Below are 18,026 nucleotides of genomic sequence, written 5' to 3' on the forward strand. Positions count from 1 at the left end.
ACCCCAGAGTGCAATGGATGCTGGGACATTGAGTAAATTTGAGGAGGAGATAGACAGATTTTTAATTAGTAATGGGTTGAAGGGTTTATGGAAAATGGGCAGGAAAGTGGAGTTGAGGCCAAGATGAGATCAGCCATGATCGTATTGAATGGCGGAGCAGGCTCGAGGGGCTGAATTGCCTACTCCTGCTCCTAGTTCTTATGTTCTTAAGGTTGAGGTTAGCGATGAAAATGGACAAGGAGCAATCCAGAGGAAAAATAATTAATTGAGGGAGGGTCAACTTCATTGGGTTGAGAACGGGATCTGGCCCAGGTAAATTGGAATCAAAGATTGGCAGGAAAAACTGGAATTGAACGACGGCTGCCTTTAAAGAGGAGATAGCTTGGGTACAGTTGAGGTACATTCCACAAGGGAGAAAGATAGGACAAACAAAGCTAGAAATCCCTGGAATACAAAAGAAATAGAAAGTAAGGTGAAGCAAAAAAAGGGTGCATATGACAGATGTCAGGTTGAGAACCAGGCTGAATATGGAAAGAAAAGAATAAGAGCAACAGGGAGAGTATAAGAGACTGCAGCTAACATATAAGGGAATTCAAAGTCTTCTATAGGCATATAGAAAGGACAAGTAGGGTTGATTAGGGACCAAAAAGGGGATTTACACATGGAGGCAGAGAACATGACTGAGATACCAAGTAAGATGCTGCCATTGCAAGGTTCCCAGGTGGTCTGTATTAGGACACCTACAGTTCTAAAAGGAGTGCAGGAGCAGAGGGACCTAGGGATATATGTGCACAAATCATTCAAGGTGGCAGGGCAGATGAGAAAGTGGTTAATAATCCTAGGCTTTATAAATAGAGGCATAGAGTATGAAAGGAAGGTGAACCCTTATTAAATACACATTTAAAGAACAAAGAACAGTACAGCACAGGAACAGGCCATTCGGCCCTCCAAGCCTGCGCCGATCTTGATGCCTGCCGAAACTAACACCTTCTGCACTTCCGGGGCCCATATCCCTCTATTCCCTTCCTATTCATATAGCCTCAACTGAAGTATTGTGTCCAATTCTGGGCACCACACTTAAAAAGAGTGCAGAAAGGTTTACGAGAATGGTCCCATAAATGAGAAACTTCAGTTATATGGATAAATTGGAGAAGCTGGGGTTTTTCTCCTTAAAGAAGAGGAGGTTGAGAGAAGATTTGTTTGAGGTGTTCAAAATCATCAGGGGTCTGAACAGAGTAGATAAGGAGGAACTGTTCCCAATGGCAGAAGGGTCAAGAACCAGAGGCCGGATGGTTAGGATCTGCAATGCACTGCCTGAGTGTGTGGTGGAGGCAGATTCTATCGTGGCTTTCAAAAGGGAATTGGATAATTATCTAAAGGCTTCGGGGAAATGGTGGGGGAGTGGGACTAGATGAGTTGCGAGATGAGCTGAGTGGTCTCCTTCTGTATTGTAACTATTCGATGATTCTATTGCATAAAACCTTACATAATTGTTATTATGGACAGACACTCTCCTCTCCCCATTCATCTTTTCTGCTCATTTTCCAACCTCTCTGCGACCAGCTAACAGTCGAGGAGACTGACTCTTGAGAAACATCCTGCTGCCCATTTGCCAATGCTCCTTCTGTCCAAGCCACACCTCCGTAATCACAGCTAGCAGGAAATGGAAAGTTGCATCCTAAATACCCCCAAGCAATCTCCCACCACTGCTCCTTCCCACCCCTCTCCAACCCCACCCCCCCCCAACCTACTCATCAATCTCCTCTGTAACCCCTGCCCATGTCTAGCACAATGAGCTTTGCAGCTTCACTGAGGTTTCTCTAGCTGAAACCCAGTAACAATGGAGAGAGACAGTCACACACTCAACTCTGTTGGACAGAGCCCTGAAGTCAGATTATCTGAACCGAAGCATTAATCTTTTGATTGATAGCTATCCAGAACACACTAATTTCCCATTTCCTTGATGAAACAACTGTGCAATGTCAATGAATCCATGAGTTCAATCTATTGAGAAAGAGGAGAGAACAAAGAATCTCTCCCCTGCTTCCACCTTTGTGGATCCTGCACTTTGAAACCTCAGTGCTGCATTAATAAATTGTTCAGGGCATCTCCGCACTTGATGCGTTACAAAAGCATTAGCTCTGCTGGAAATCAGAAGGAACTGCTCTGAATCTAAAAGAACCTGAGCGCCCCTCATCCTAGGTGTGACTGACTACAGGACAGTGTGAAGAGATTTCACCTAGTTTGGGGCCTATCCACATTTCCCAGCCACAGTCCCAGGCCATGAAAGCCTTTGCATTGCTGGATTTTCCCCGTTTCCTCTGGTATTCTACTTTTCACATGTACACCTCCTCTGGACTCATCTTCTATTCTTTTACCTGCCCCATTACCACCCCCTTTTTGCCTTGTACCATCATCACTTTTGTCATTTAATCACTCCTGCCTTCCACCCTATCACAGACATTACCTTTTGTTCAAAATCATGAAGGATATGAGCAGAATAGACCAGGGAGAAACTGTTCCTGTTGACGGAAGGGTTGAGAACCAGAGACGACATGGGGGAATACGTTTTTTTACGCAGCGAGTGGCTAGGTTTAGAATGCACTTCCTGAGAGTGTGGTGGAGGCAGATTCAGTCATGGCTTTCAAAAGGTAATTGGATAGTTATCTGAAGAGAAAAAATTTGCAGGGCTACGGAGGAAAGGCAGGCGAGTGGGACGAGCCGAGTTGCTCTCACAGAGAGCCGGTATGGACATGATGGGCCAAACAGCCTCCCTCTGTATTGTAACCATTCTATCATTCTTTCTCCTCTTACTTTTCCCTGCCTCTGTACTTGCTTAAAACCTGTTACATCTCTAACATCTTCCAGTTCTGATGAAAGATCATTGACTGGAAACATTAACTGCTTCTCTCTCCACAGATGCCGCCAGACCTGCTGCATATTTCCAGCATTTTCTATTTTACTTCACCCAGTTGTTGAAACCTTAGGACAGGAGGTGGCCATTCGGCCTATCATCTCTGTGACAGCTTGTTGTTGTTGAATTAATTGACAATACCTTCCCTCACCCATCACACTGGCGACCACGCTGAGCAGATGAACAATATGCTCGAACAGGTTGATGTTAAGAGGGAGGATGTGCTGGAAACTTTGAAAGACATGAGGACAGATAAGTCCCCGGGGCCAGACGGGATAGACCCAAGGATATTACGGGAAGCGAGAGAAGAGATTGTCGCGCCTTTGGCGATGATCTTTGCGTCCTCAATGTCCACTGGAGTAAAACCAGATGATTGGAGGGTGGCAAATGTTGTTCCCTTGTTCAAGAAAGGGAATAGGGATAACCCTGGGAATTATAGACCAGTCAGTCTTACGACGGTAGTGGGCAAATTATTGGAGAGGATTCTGAGAGACAGGATTTATGATTACTTGGAAAAGCATGGTTTGATTAGAGACAGTCAGCATGGCTTTGTGAGGGGCAGGTCATGCCTCACAAGCCTTATTGAATTCTTTGAAGATGTGACAAAACACATTGATGAAGGAAGAGCAGTGGATGTGGTGTATATGGATTTTAGCAAGGCGTTTGATAAGGTTCCCCATGGTAGGCTCATTCAGAAAGTAAGGAGGCATGGGATTCAGGGAAAGTTGGCTGTCTGGATACAAAATTGGCTGGCCCATAGAAGTCAGAGGGTGGTAGTAGATGGTAAGTATTCAGCATGGAGCTCGGTGACCAGTGGTGTTCCACAAGGATCTGTTCTGGGACCTCTGCTCTTTGTGATTTTTATAAATGACTTGGATGAGGAAGTGGAAGGCTGGGTTAGCAAGTTTGCCGATGACACAAAGGTTGCTCGAGTTGTGGATAGTGTGGAAGGCTGTTGTAGGTTGCAACGGGACATTGACAGGATGCAGAGCTGGGCTGAGAAGTGGCAGATGGAGTTCAACCTGGAAAAGTGTGAAGTGATTCATTTTGGAAGGTCGAATTTGAATGCGGAATACAGGCTTAAAGACAGAATTCTTGGTAGTGTGGAGAAACAGAGGGATCTTGGGGTCCATATCCATAGATCGCTCAAAGTTGCCACCCAAGTTGATAGGGTTGTTAAGAAGGCGTATGGGGTGTTGGCTTTCATTAACAGGGGGATTGAGTTTAAGAGCCGCGAGGTTATGCTGCAGCTCTATAAGGCCCTAGTTCGACCACACTTGGAATATTGTGTTCAGTTCTGGTCGCCTCATTATAGGAAGGATGTGGAAGCTTTAGAGAGGGTGCAGAGGAGATTTACCAGGATGCTGCCTGGACTGGAGGGCATGTCATACGAAGAAAGATTGAGGGAGCTAGGGCTTTTCTCATTGGAGCGAAGAAGGATGAGAGGTGACTTGATAGAGGGGTACAAGATGATGAGAGGCATAGATAGAGTGGATAGCCAGTGACTTTTTCCCAGGGTGGAAAGGGCTATCACCAGGGGGCATAATTTTAAGGTGATTGGAGGAAGGTTTCGGGGAGATGTCAGAGGTAGGTTCTTTACACAGAGAGTGGTGGGTGCGTGGAATGCACTGCCAGCGGTGGTAGTAGAAGCAGATACATTAGGGGCATTTAAGCGACTCTTGGATAGGTACATGGATGATAGTAGAATGAAGGGTAGGTAGTTAGATTGATCTTCGAGTAGGTTAAAGGTTCGGCGCAACATCGTGGGCCAAAGGGCCTGTACTGTGCTGAAAAAAAAAAATATCCTCTGAGCCCTTGTTCCCACTGCAAGGTCTGTCAGTTGTGCATGTTATCTGGAGACTTCTCCCTTCAAGAATCCTCTGAGTGGAGGGATCATCATTCAGTTATAATTTACAACAACCTCTTCAACCACAACTAATATCCAAATAGCATTCTACTGAAGTTCAGAAATCTTCTTTCAAACTACGCACCCAGCACTAGCTGGTGTGCTAAAACAGATTAACGAGTGGGTTTAAACACCAGGCGTTCACTCAAACACTGGCGTACAATTAGATCTTAAAATTCTCATCCTTGTTTTCAAACCCCTCCGCAGTCTCACCCCTCCCTACCTCTGTAAGCTGCTCCAGCCCTACAACCTTCCGAGATCTTTGCCCTCCTTCACTTCCGACCTCTTGAGCATCCCCGATTTTAATCACACCACCACTGGCAGTCGTGCCTTATACTCTGGAAATCCCTCCCTAAACTTCTGCACCTCTCTAGCTCTCTTTCCTCCTTTAAGACATTCCTTAAAACCCACCTCACACCTCTCCTACTAGCCCATATGCTGCTCAAGGTCAAATTTTGTTTGATAATGCTCCTGTGAAACGCCTTCGGATGGTTTAAAGGTGCTGCATAAATAGAAGTTGCTATCACCATTAGACATCGGAATTTATTCAGACTCTAAAGCAGAATTACTAGGATATGTTAGTCCCAAGTAGTAAATAAGGAGCAAGAACTGGCTGCAGTGAATGATCATATCCTGGCTCCAAGAGTCCAACGAGTCCCCACTTAGGAAGTCTGCTTGAACAGATAGCACAGGCTCCATCTATGCAGTCATGGTTTCCACAGAATCAGACAGACCACGTCATTTTCTTTTCGCTTGTTCAACCTCAACATAGAAATGGCAGAGCAGTACAAAATATCGGATGTGACTCAGTGAGGAGGCCAGCTGGGAAATCCATAGTACCAAGACTTTCTCCCATCTCATTCTACTGGATCAAAAGATACTAATATTGGACAGTAGGCCCGTTTACTCATGTCATAGGATGGCGATTTCCAGGAAGGGCCGTCAAAGTCAGGACACTGGGCTTATTTGAGAAATATACGGTTACAGGAACAGGAGGGGGGTAGGGCTGGACATTCTGGAAGGACACATCAAATGGGCCCAATGGAGGACTTCATCTGAACCAGTCTTGCAATCCTACACTTCAAACGCACTTCAAAGGCAGTGTCCTGCTCAATATTTATCCCTCAATCAACATCACAAAAGCAGATTATCTGATCATTATCACGTCACTGTTTGTGGGAGCTTACTGTGCGCAAATTGGTTGCTGCGTTTCCTGCAATACAACAATGACTACACTTCAAAAAGTACTTCATTGGCTGTAAAGCGCTGTGAGATGTGCAGTGGCAGTGAAAGGCACTATATAAATGAAAGTCTTCCTTTCTTTTTATGTCCTTCGGTCATGAAAAATGCTGGCTAAATGCAAGATGAATATGAAAGGGTTTCTGGGGGAGGCCAGAACTCGGGACGACAAATATAATAGTCACTAATAAATCCAATCTGGGACTTAGGAGAAACCTCTTTACCCAGCGAGTGGTTAGTATACGGAACTCTCTGCCACACAGCATGGCTGAGGAGAGCAGCATACATGCATTTCAGGGGATGCTCGATAGCTACATGAAGGAGAAAGGAATGGTAAGATATATTGATGGGGTTAAGATGAAGAGGGGTGGAAGGAGGCTCGAATGGAGCATAGACACCAGAGTGTTGGGCTGAATGGCCTGTTTCTGTGCTGAAAATACAACATCATTCCATGGCAGACTTGCCCAGCAGATACAACCCCTTAAGTAGGGTGCATACCGTTAATGTGATGTGGCCATGCAAATGTGGAGCAAATGCTGATGTTTCTCAGTGGTCAGCTGCAGAACATATTAAGATACATTCTACCACCCGCCCTGGGCCGTGCCTAGAAATGGGTTTCTTCAACACTTTGTTACCAGGACATTACCGCTTCCACTGTCTCCCCTCTTCAGTTCTACTGCTATAAGACACCACTATCCTGTAGTCATCAACTGAGTCCCTCTCCCCAGAGGTGAGACTATGTCGCCTTGATCACTATAGACAAATAGAACTGGGCTACAGCTCAAGATGGAAACTTTAAACTGGGGTCTGAATGCTAAGCAGACAGAACCAAGATGCAATGCTGAAAGAGCAGCAAGGCCACCTCCCTTAAAATGTAACAAATATTGACGGAGATCAGATGAAATGAGAGGTTTGAAAGATGAGACACCAGCTTGTGCAAACACAGCTACTGGCCAATCTCATTTTACAGAAATCAGTCAGGAAGTTCTTTATTTAAATGAAATGGAGAAACTTTAGTGAAGGGTTCATGGCTGCAACGCAGGACCTTTTATCTTTGTTTCTCTCTCTAAGCCTCTGCTCTGTGTTTTTCACCCTTCCTTTCAGATGGGAGCTGGTGAGTGGGGCTGCGTGACCTGGACACAGGCCTACAGGCTACATTTTCCAGTGGAAAATGTGGCACTCTTGGGGCTTCCTGCCCAAACTCAACCATCAACGGTGCTTTCCCCCACTCCGTCACCCCAACCATCCCTCTCCTCCAACCCCCTTCTACCACCATTTTTAGTGAGAGGGACTCACTATTCCTACCTCCTCCTTTTGAACTACACACAGACCCTCTTCCACTTTGCTCTACCAAGCTTCCATCCACTCTTCCCTTGAATAACTGAATCACACCCGACGCACCACCCCCCCCGTCCCCCTTTCCAGGTTGCAGGGCGAGAGAAGAGAGGCCCACACATCCTCTTTTGCTGCTCTATTGCACCTCCCATTTCCACTCCGAGATATATTGATTACTTTCAAAATTCAAGCAGCCTGTTTTTTTTTCTTTTAAAATGGTAAATTAGCGTGAGGAAACACTATTTATCTGCATTTCTTCCTTTCTTTTCCTGCCTCAATGCTGGTTACAATTAGAACATTTAGAATTTCTGCACGGAGATAAGAAGACAATTTCTGTTTGCTCAAAATTCAACTTGTTCTTTTTGAAAACTGAACGAATAGTGACGAGGAAAGACGTCCCTCTCTCTCTCAGCTCATTACACTTTCTAAAGCTTATAGAAGGCAAGACAAAAGCTACAACAAGTGTACAATCATCAGCCTGTCATTTTGACTTTACACTGACAAAACACATTCCAAGAGAAACTTCACCTGAAAAAAGCTCTTGAAATTTAGCCTCAAGCTATTCCTCTAACATTTTTGAAAATGGAGTAGAAACCGCTTTAAGCTGAAGAAAAATATTCAGCATATTATGCAGCTGCATCCGGAGAAAATGGGTACCAAATGCACATGCGAAGGCTGGCCAATCTCCATTCAGCTAACAGAATTACAGCCAAGTGCCAAATCCAACCCCAGGCTTTTGAGGGAGGCTGAGGCCGACAATTTAAAAACTCCAATCAAGCTATTAAAATACACAAATGTCAATTCAATTAATAAATGTAGCAATCAGTGTGAAATATGTAATTTTCTTGGATATATTTGGAACATTAGAAATTTTGGCCATAAGAAAATGGCGGATTAAATTGTTTCCAGAAAGCGTTTGGAGTGATTCACTGGCAAAAGATAATGCAGCAGCAGCTGTAAACAGACCACTGTTAAATTAATGTTGGAAATATCATTAAAATGACAATTGGGGCGTGAACGTTTTGCCCTGGAATGAATTCCTCAAAGAAATATTTGCATAGCAGTTTTCACCAGATTGCAGTGCCCCAGTAGGAATGTTACGAAGGTAGATATATACTTACACAAAGACACTTTATTTATAAATCACAGTTATGTTAAATTCAGATACCTGCCTCTCACTGTCTGGTATGTAGGACCTCAAAAGCCTCAACGAATAAAACACTTATTTCGCTGTGTCATTAGCAGCCAGCTAATACAACATGCATTTTTTTTAATTATTGAGAAATGTGTGGCTTATCTTCCCTAAAAAAACAATTTAATTTGCTGCTGTTGGGAGGCGGGGGAGGGGGGAGGGAGGGGGAGGCGGGGAGCTGGGAGCGGGAAGCAGGAGGGGGAAGCGGGGACCTGGGAGGGGGGGACCTGGGAGGGGGGGGGGGGTGAAGTGGGACCAGGGAGGGTGAAGCGGGGACCTGGGAGGGGGAAGAGTGCGGGGGAAGAGGGCAGGGGAAGGGGGGACGTGGGAGGGGGAAGTGGGAGGGGGAAGCCGGTGAGACATAAGAGGGGGAGAGGAGTAGAGGGGAATTTGGGGGGGGTGAAAGAGAGCCGGGAGGTAGTGGAAGCGGGGGGAGGGGGAAGCCAGAGGGTCATAAGAGGGGGAGGTGAGTAGAGGGGAATTGGGAGGGGAGGGGTGAGAAGATGGGCGCGCTGTGGAGTTGGGCTGTTTGTCATCAGCAGGGGTCCTTGCGATTAACAGTTGGGCATAGAAATGGCCACCCATCCTGTAACGCCCCCACCAAACCTTTGCACATAGATTTGAAAACATAACTAGCTAGTTGAATAGACAACCCTACCTTGCAATGTAGTACTGAGAATCCAACCATCCCTGCCCTCCCCCTCAGTTACTGCAACAAAAAGAGCCATGCAAGAAAGGGAGTTACTTTTTTGGCTGTTATCACACGACGAATGACTGTGGCTTGGGGCTCGGCGTCAGCGAATACTTGAGAAATCGCATCGATCTGATGGCAGAGAGACGGAAGTTAGGAGCAGATCGGAAATGGGATTAAACACAAGTTAAAAGTCAGGACGAGCGGGCACATCGCGAACGGACTCCCGAGGGTAGCCCTTTGGGCGGGTGCTGCCAACCAGGGGGCAAGCTCCCAGCAAGAGTGGCAGGAAATGCTCCTTTGATCCGGTTCGACTCTCTATAAGACAGCGCAGTTCCCGACGGAACTGCCTCTGTCGGGCCTGGATGGGGGTGGGAGGGCAGATAGGAAGGGAGAGGAGGTGGGTGATCGAAATCAGAGGCCTTCCCTTTGAAATCAAATCCCGGGCACCCTCTTAGCTGATGGAAGCTGTGCTTTAGGAACGATGAAAATAGGGGCAGGGGTTAGGCCCTTTGAGTCTGCTCCGCCAGTCAATAAGATCACTGCTAAACTCCGCCCTCAATTCCACCTTCCTGCTCTATCTCCATACTCCTCCATTCCCTTAAGAGCCCAGAAATCAGTGCTGATTACACTCAATGACTGAGCATCCACAGCTCTCTGGGGTAGAGAATTCCAAAGATTCACAACCTTTGAATGAAGAAATTTCTCCTCATTTCAGTCTTAAATGGCCGACCCCTTATTCTGAGACTGTGACCCTGTGTTCTAGATTCCACAGCCAGGGGGAAATATTTTCGCATCATCTACCCTGTCAAGCACTCTCAGAATTTTGTACACTTCCATGAGATCACCGCCCAGTTTTCTAAACTCCAAAGAATATTCTACTCAGGTCTCTCCTCACAGGACAGCCCTCTCATCCAATGAATCAATCTGGTGAACCTTTGTTGCACGTCCTCCAAGGTAAGCATATCCTTCCTTTCGTACAGAGAGACCAAAACCATACATAGTACTTCAGGTGCGGTCTCATCAACAGCCTATACAACTACAGCAAGACTTCCTTACTCGTCACTCCAACAGCTCTGATGCTGCCCCATTGGCACCGTAACATGGGCAAGCCTTGCTACTGAAGGACATTCCACTTGGTGTACTGACTTGGGGACTGACAGTGGGGAGCTTGCTGTAGGAGGGATCCCTGTGTGTTAGACAGTCCAATCATTGGTGGAGACCTTTGGGGCTGGAGGAATGGGGTGGGGGTGGGGGGAGATGGAGGGGGGGGGGGGGTGGGGGAGAGAGAGGAATCAGAGGTGCCACATAGGCAGCAGCGGGAGGCATTGCAAACAGCAGGTAAAGCAAGCCTTCAGACGGGGGAAAAGTCAGGACGCTCGCAAGACAAAATCCGGGCGAGCAGGAAGTCGTGCTACTGACAAAGTGGGGAGGGGGCAGGGGTTGGTGGACAGGGGGTGATTTTTCTCCCAGGGTGCCGGGCAGCCTCATCAAAGATCGGGGTGAAAAGGAACCTCGCATCCAAGCACAGGAACACAGCAGGTGGGGCAGTGCAAGTCTGAGGGGTAGTCCTGCGAAATCAATGGGCTCGATGAACTACAATCTGCCTTGCTGGGAGATCAATGAAGTGGCCTGCTGGGAGCCAATGACAGATACATACACATATAAATAGTGAGATGGGTAAATGTTACCAGAAACAGACATTGCCGTGCAGCACTCCTGTTTTCAACAGTAACAGTATGTAGAGTGCAGATCAGCTGAAATCTAACCACATGGCACATCTGTCACTGTTTTGCCTCAGTGGGTATGTACACCTGCTCAGGGTGGTACTGAAGCACAGGGGTCAGAAAGCCTTGGGTTGAAATCCCATCCAGCAGCATGCACGCAAGTACATGTATGTAAGTGCTAGTGGGTGTGCAAGTGTGTAGGCACCAGTCAAGATTTCCTCTCGGATGAATAGTGATTGTGGAACAGGATGTGTTCCTAGTTCAGGTGGATGTAAGAGAGATCCCAGGACGCTATCAGAGCTGGGAGGCACTATTCCCCCTTCAACCAATAGCACCACCATTGATCTCAAGCCATTTGTGGGTTCTCGTTGTGCAAAAGTTGCCTAAGTACATTTGCCTGCCTAATAATATTCTCTGGACTTCCAACATAATTAACTGGCTGGGAATCCTGAGGCTAAGACAGGGGCATTTTAACGAAACTGCTTCCTTTTTATCTAATAGGTTGCCAAGAACTTTAAACAGTACTCGTTGAATATATTCAAGGCTGAGTTAGACAGATTTTTGATCTACAAGGGAGTTCAAGTGTTATGGGGAACAAGCAGGAAAGTGGAGTTAAGGCCACAATCAGATCAGCCATGACCTTACTGAATGGCACAGCAGGCTTGAGGGGCCAAATGGCCTACCCCTACTCCTATTTATGTTCTTATTATACTCCAAATCTGGCCAAATCTTGTACAGATTCAACATCACTTCCTTGCTTTTGTATTAACACCACTCCCTTCTATAAACATTAAGGTTTTTAATATCTACACTCGCACCATTAAATATTTAAGTATCTACATTCCTGCGTCTCCCTCATCCTCCACTCATTTAAGAATCTTACCATTCACAGTATACTTCCAATCATTTTTCTTCACCCCCGCCCCGCCCACAAATGATACACTGAACTGTCGCTGCCACCTGCCTGCCCACGCCAATCACCTGTCCATGTCAAGAATACAGAGCCTCTAGCTCAGTTTCAAAGCTCAACACATTTCCTGCCCTGACTGGATCCAAGTAATTGAAACAAATTGAAAATGAGAGGGTTCCAGCACAGATTCCTGGACAGTATTACTCACTATCCATATTTCACCAGCCCGGCCAGCTGAACTCTTCCCTTTCTGGCCTCTGTCTATCTACATTCCATTCTATGCCACCCACCTTCATTTTCATCAGTTTCTCATGTGGCATTATGGATTAACTGGCTGAGAGAGCACACACCCCAACTCCTCTACCCAAAAGCCTCAATTAAAGCAGTCCAGCAGATTGACAACCCCCTTTTTAACCCGAAACTTTCCCAGCGTAAACGGGCTTTTCAGAGTGTAACTCATACCTTTCCCAGCGACCACTGATTCTATCCCAGGTCACGGATCCAGGGCCTGGAGTTTCCACTCGATTGTGCTGGGTCTTTCAGGGCGATTCTCCCAATGTCGGCTTAACCAGCCCAAAAGATCACAAAATTTGTCGAGCGAATTGCATTCAGCGCAACTCGAGTTTCCACCATCTTTTGTGCTAGCTTTAAAAACATTATGTTGTCCACATCATTGGCCACACCCTCAGTTTCAATTAATCACAGTTGGGAATTTTGCTCCTTTGCAGGCCTTTGAGGAGCAAGGACACTTCATATGATTTGAACAGGTTTGAATTTTTTATTAAATTGAGAAAGGTACTGGCACCCCAACCTAGCTGGAAAATAGTTTTGTATATTTTTTTAAAAGTCACTTTTAGTAAGTTAAAACAGGAGTTCTCACAGGTCGTGGTGTACAGTGATTAAAAATGCTTACTTTTTGTGATAAACCCATTTTCAGCTGCATTAATCAAACTTCAAGTTATGCAGCAAGACTTGGACAATATCCAGGCTTGGGCTGATAAGTGGCAAGTAACACTCACACCACACAAGTGCCAGGCAATGACCATCTCCAACAGGAGAGAATCTAACCATCTCCCCTTGATATTCAATAGCATTATCATCAATGAATCGTCTACCATCAACATCCTGCGGGTTACCTTGACCAGAAACTTGACTGGACCAGCCATATAAGTACTGTAGCTACAAGAGCAGGTCAGAGGCTAGGAATCCTGCAGTGAGTAACTCACCTCCTGACTCCCCAAAGCCTGTCCACCATCTACAAGGCAGAAGTCAGGAGTGTGATGGAATACTCTCCACTTGCCTGGATGGGTGCAGCTCCAACAACACTCAAGAAGCTCGACACCATCCAGGACAAAGCAGCCCACTTGATTGGCACCCCGCCCACAAACATTCACTCCCTCCACCACCAACGCACAGCGGCAGCAGTGTGTACCAAATAGAAGATGCGCTGCAGCAACTCACCAAGCCTCCTTCAACAGCACCTTTCAAACTTGCAACCACTACCACCCAGAAGAGCAAGAGCAGCAGGTGCATGGGAACAACAGCACCCTCTCCCACCTGCCCCAATTCCCAATCTTTTCCTCTCCCATTCGGCCCAGTCACACTGCTTTCCCACTCCCACCCGACTGGCCACTTCGACAGACAGAGCTTGGTTGCTGTCTCGACTCAAATCCAACACCAAGTCTAAGGCCATGTGGACAGGACAGGTCAGAGCACTGGGACATAAGCAGCATTGAGGGGGTTCTGCTTTCATTCCCTGGTGGTGAGGGAGCCACAATCAACGGCTGTAACAATGCGTCAACGTACTTTAATAAAACCAAAAGACCGGTGACAGCACCCTGTGAAGTGTACCAGCACCACCAGCATTCTGACCAATGCGGAATGCAAGATTTTCAACCCTGGCATAAATGTCCTGGCCAGATTTGGACCAGACACACGACCACAGTCAACGTCGATAGGAGACAGTGCGGGATTCATTCTCGCCCTCCTAAAATCAAGACCAAGCCAAATGGCAAGCTTTTCCTTTCAATGGCCCTTGGAGCCATAAATTGACCACTCTCTGCAACTGAATCCTGTGAGGCAAACCAGGCGGAATGACAGTAATAACTAGAGGAACTGAGTGGTGCATGAGATCTGATACTGCTCTTCAACCTCAGGAAGCTAGCTTCCTATGTGCCGCAGGGACTCCCCCATCGGAATGGCACTATGGGCTGAGTACTGCTTTGTCCCTATGTGCTGACCTGCTGGTTTAGGTGGGACAGGCAAAAGCCTGATCTTTCAAGGGCAGATGCGAGTAGGATCACAGCCCAGAGGACACACAGTAAGCACAATCAGCCCCAGCCCTGGCCTTTGCCTCCATCCGCTCCACACCACTCTTACCGAGGTCACTTCACTCCCCGCCCCATCTGCCTGCAGCTCCAGTTTCTGCTCCACGGCAACCTCAGCTTCCAGAATTTTCTCCACCGGCATTTCGTCGTTGACCTCGCTCGTGGACTCCACCTCTTCGCCCCTCTCTCTGCTTCTCTGTCTCTCCTCCTGGACGGCTGGGGAAAGGAGCAGAGCTATTGAATTGGACAGGAATACACAGCGAATGAGTTAGGGCAACGTGTACATACTGGGGCAATGGGGGTGGGGGAGAGATGGGGAGAGGAAGGAGGGTTGGGGGAGGAAAGTGCAAATGTGTGACTATTGTGCGGAAACGACAGCGAGCTCGGTTCGTTGTGTTCAACATGGTCAGACAGCCTGTCAACATGCGGTGATCACACCTGAGCAACCAGCAACTGGGTAACGTACCAGCGGGCTCCCAGTGTCTGTGGAGCTACGCCCTAAACAGGGGGTCAACGCTTGTATGAAGACAGGGCAAAATAAACTTTCACATCGATGTAATTACATTAAAAAAATAGGCTCACAAGCTAAGCTAGAGATTTTAAAAAGGTGGATTAAGCCACAGCAGAAAGAAACGAAAGGCACAAATTCCTACAGTGCCATTAAGGGTGTGAAATGAAGGGTCAGCTCAGGGGAAAGAGCTCAATACAGCGTAGTTCAGGACATATCAGTGGGCCAGTGTTCTGACATCGCAAAGGCTTCATGACCACGTGAGCAAATGCATCCTTCTCAGGTGCTTGCAAGGTCCTGCCAAGGCACAAGGACCAGTTTTGCCTCGGAGTCTGAAGAACGTGGGTTCAAGTCTCACTCTCCAGGGACTTGAGTGCATAGTCCAGTCTGCGCACCCACTGCAGTACCAAGGCAGCCCTGCAACAGTCGGAGACGCCATCTTTCTGATGAGACACTAAACCCAACGGAGGTCCCATCTGCTCTTGCGGGTGAACATAAAAGAACCCCTGGCACTATTCCGAAGAGGAACATGAATAGTTCTCCCACAGTGTCCTGGGCTCATATAGATATACTCCAGTGATCAGGCAGTGTGCAGTTGGTGCAGTACAAGCATTGGGTTAAGAAAGGGGGTGGGTGGGAGTAGGGAAGTAGCCTGGTCCACCCGCCTGAACCCCGTGACCGACTGGCACCGCTGGAAAGGGGCGCAAGCGAGGACGCCGGTGAGGGCAGGGTTGACACTGAGGGCCTCCATGCCCAAGCAGCATGCTGATGCCCACTCACGGCAAACAGATACTTGAGTGGGCAACCGCAAATCGGAAAGATTGGCGACTTCAGGGAAAGGTCGGGGGAGGGAGGGGTGGGGGGGGGGGGGGGGGGAGGGAGGCAGGATAGGTAATAAAACAATTACACACACCCCCAGATCATTCCCCACCCCCTCCTCTCTCTCTGGAGCCCGGCCTACCTTCACGCTTCATGCCCGAGGCCAGACACTTCTGGTAGCGGCAGTACTGGCACCGGTTGCGCTGGCGCTTGTCAATATAGCAGTCCTTGCTGTCGCGGCAGGTGTAGGTGAGGTCCTTGCGCACTGTGCGCTTGAAGAAGCCCTTGCAGCCCTCGCAGCTGTACACTCCATAGTGTTTGCCTACAGACAACAGATAGGTCAAAAGTCGGGTTAGCCTCTCCAACGGGTTTTGGCCAGTGCCGTTAATTATTTTCTGGAGATAAGTGGTCCCAGTGCCTTAAATTTAGGAGTGAGCTTCCCAGTATTTAAATAATGGCATAACTCAGTAGTCTTAACAATCCCCTTGTGATCTGAACTGGATGTTGCATGTTTGCTTATTTAATCCCTTTGAGGAGCACACACTGCTGTGATGAGGCCAAATACAAACTATTATTTATTTCACAGCGAGGGAAAATATAGAACATAGTTATCACCGGATTTTCTTTGCTCATTCCGTACGACTTCTGATTTGTCTTAACGCAAAACACCAAACACGCCACGCTTCCCCAAAACAGTGGGATGTCTCCCTTGACGTAACATCTAACTGCTGCCCTGCAATCTAACTGTCTTGGCCCTTGAACTGATGCTTTTCTTTCTTGTCTCCCCCTGCTTACAGCTGCATGTGAAGTGAGGGTCTGTCACATTGCCTGTCAAATGCAGGGATGCAGTGGCTTTCCAACGCAATGGGTGTGAAATGTTCGTCAATTACTGAGAGAGGTTAACAAATTGGTCAGTTGCAGTCAGTGGGGAAACAAAGCTAGCTCGCGGGCATTTCAACCACTGTTGCCTCAGTGCCCTTTATTGTCAACTGTGTGAATACACGATAAAGGCCTGCTCGGGTATAAAATTGAAACCCGACCCGGGCCCAACCCGACCACAGCCAAGCGGAACCTGACCTGGGTCCGAGTCCTTGAATTGTTTCTCACACCCAACCCGACCCAACACGAATATCGTTCATCTGTTCCAGAAGCAGGCTATTCCTGCAGATGGAGTTGTGGGGAATCATGGGTGAGCCTGATCCCGTGAGTTCCCAGAGGCAGCACTGTGCAGCCCGACCTGACCCTGAATGCTGGACTCGAATTATATAGACCCGACCCCAACCTGACACATGTAGTCAGGTCTAGTCGGGTTCGGGTTGGGTAGCCAGGCTTTGATCGACGATTATTTTAAAAAAAAACAATATTTAAATTAACTTCCTTCCCCTCAAAAATCCATTGTGAAAAAATGCTGCAAAAATCTCGAAGGATTTCAATGTCGCTAACAACTCATCTCACAAACAATTATACTCCAAACATATGTACAACAGATCAAATATGTGTGACAGACAAAGTCATGGGGCAACGCACTTCCATTTTAACTAACACCCCCTCCGGTTTTCTTTCTCTCCCCTTCCCTTCACCTGAAGAGCCGTGACACCCCCGCCCTCCCGCAACCCCCTGCCCCCCACTGCCACTACACTGTCATTCTGAGTGTAGCTGAACTCTGGTACCTCAACTAAGTACTCAGACTTCATGCGGAGCCTACAGAATATTGGCAGGCTCTTCTACTACAGAATGCATCACGGTAAAGAACTAAAGGCCACAGTCATTTCCTGGGGGTTGCTAGAAAGCCAACCGGAGAAGGAACCCAGGTTGATTGACTGTGAATGTGGAACAAGGACACAGTGCTAATCGTGGTACTTGACTGTCACACTTGCTGAAATGAGTTAATTCAGCACAGACCAGAATCAAAAGTACCTTCAAGAAACTAGGTGGTGCCATTCAACACAGTACTTAATGGTAGGCAACCAACAGTGTTGATATAAACCATCTGAACCGCTCAATTAGATACCAGTCTGAACTCAGGCCCAGGTATTCATTATTCTATATATAAACCATCTGAACCCCTCGATGAGATTCCAGTCTGTTCCTCACTCCCAGGTACCTATTATCCTATATATAAACTGTGTGAATCCCCATACACACTTTACCTGAAGACCTGTCTCCACAAATGGCACAAATACGTCTCAAGGACAAGGTGGCAGAGCCAGCTGGGTAAGAAACAGCTTGGTTCATCCCCAATGACGACTGGACATCATCAGAGCTGCTGACAGCATGCAAACCCGACATATTCGCTGTGGAGTTGATCTGAAAACAAAGAAACAAATGTCAACATTACTCTTTTGTGCGAAGAGAATGGTGGAAAACTCTGCGTGAGACTATATTTTATGATTCTTTTTGTTGGTGGTAGTGGTGGAGGAGAGCGGAAGAGAGAGGTTGGCTGCTATCAATATCAGGT

The 18,026-nt window shown here is 47.2% G+C and overlaps 1 protein-coding gene across 7 annotated transcripts in view; it reads right to left on the reverse strand.

Annotated features, from left to right (window-relative positions):
• rxrba (retinoid x receptor, beta a) overlaps positions 1 to 18,026 on the reverse strand; it is a 68,642-nt gene that overhangs the window by 22,368 nt on the left and 28,248 nt on the right. For 4 of the 7 annotated variants that reach the window (XM_068009706.1, XM_068009708.1, XM_068009712.1 and 1 more), the window contains 4 exons: positions 17,719 to 17,875; positions 15,711 to 15,890; positions 14,294 to 14,475; positions 9,332 to 9,409 (listed from right to left, as the gene is read on the reverse strand). In XM_068009706.1, the coding sequence (XP_067865807.1) occupies positions 9,332 to 9,409; positions 14,294 to 14,475; positions 15,711 to 15,890; positions 17,719 to 17,875 (597 nt within the window). The remainder of the gene's footprint in view (positions 1 to 9,331; positions 9,410 to 14,293; positions 14,476 to 15,710; positions 15,891 to 17,718; positions 17,876 to 18,026) is intronic. The other 3 variants (XM_068009707.1, XM_068009710.1, XM_068009709.1) reach the window with 3 other exon arrangements.

Source organism: Heterodontus francisci, chromosome 29 (assembly GCF_036365525.1).
Source record: "Heterodontus francisci isolate sHetFra1 chromosome 29, sHetFra1.hap1, whole genome shotgun sequence".
Classification (NCBI taxonomy): domain Eukaryota; kingdom Metazoa; phylum Chordata; class Chondrichthyes; order Heterodontiformes; family Heterodontidae; genus Heterodontus; species Heterodontus francisci.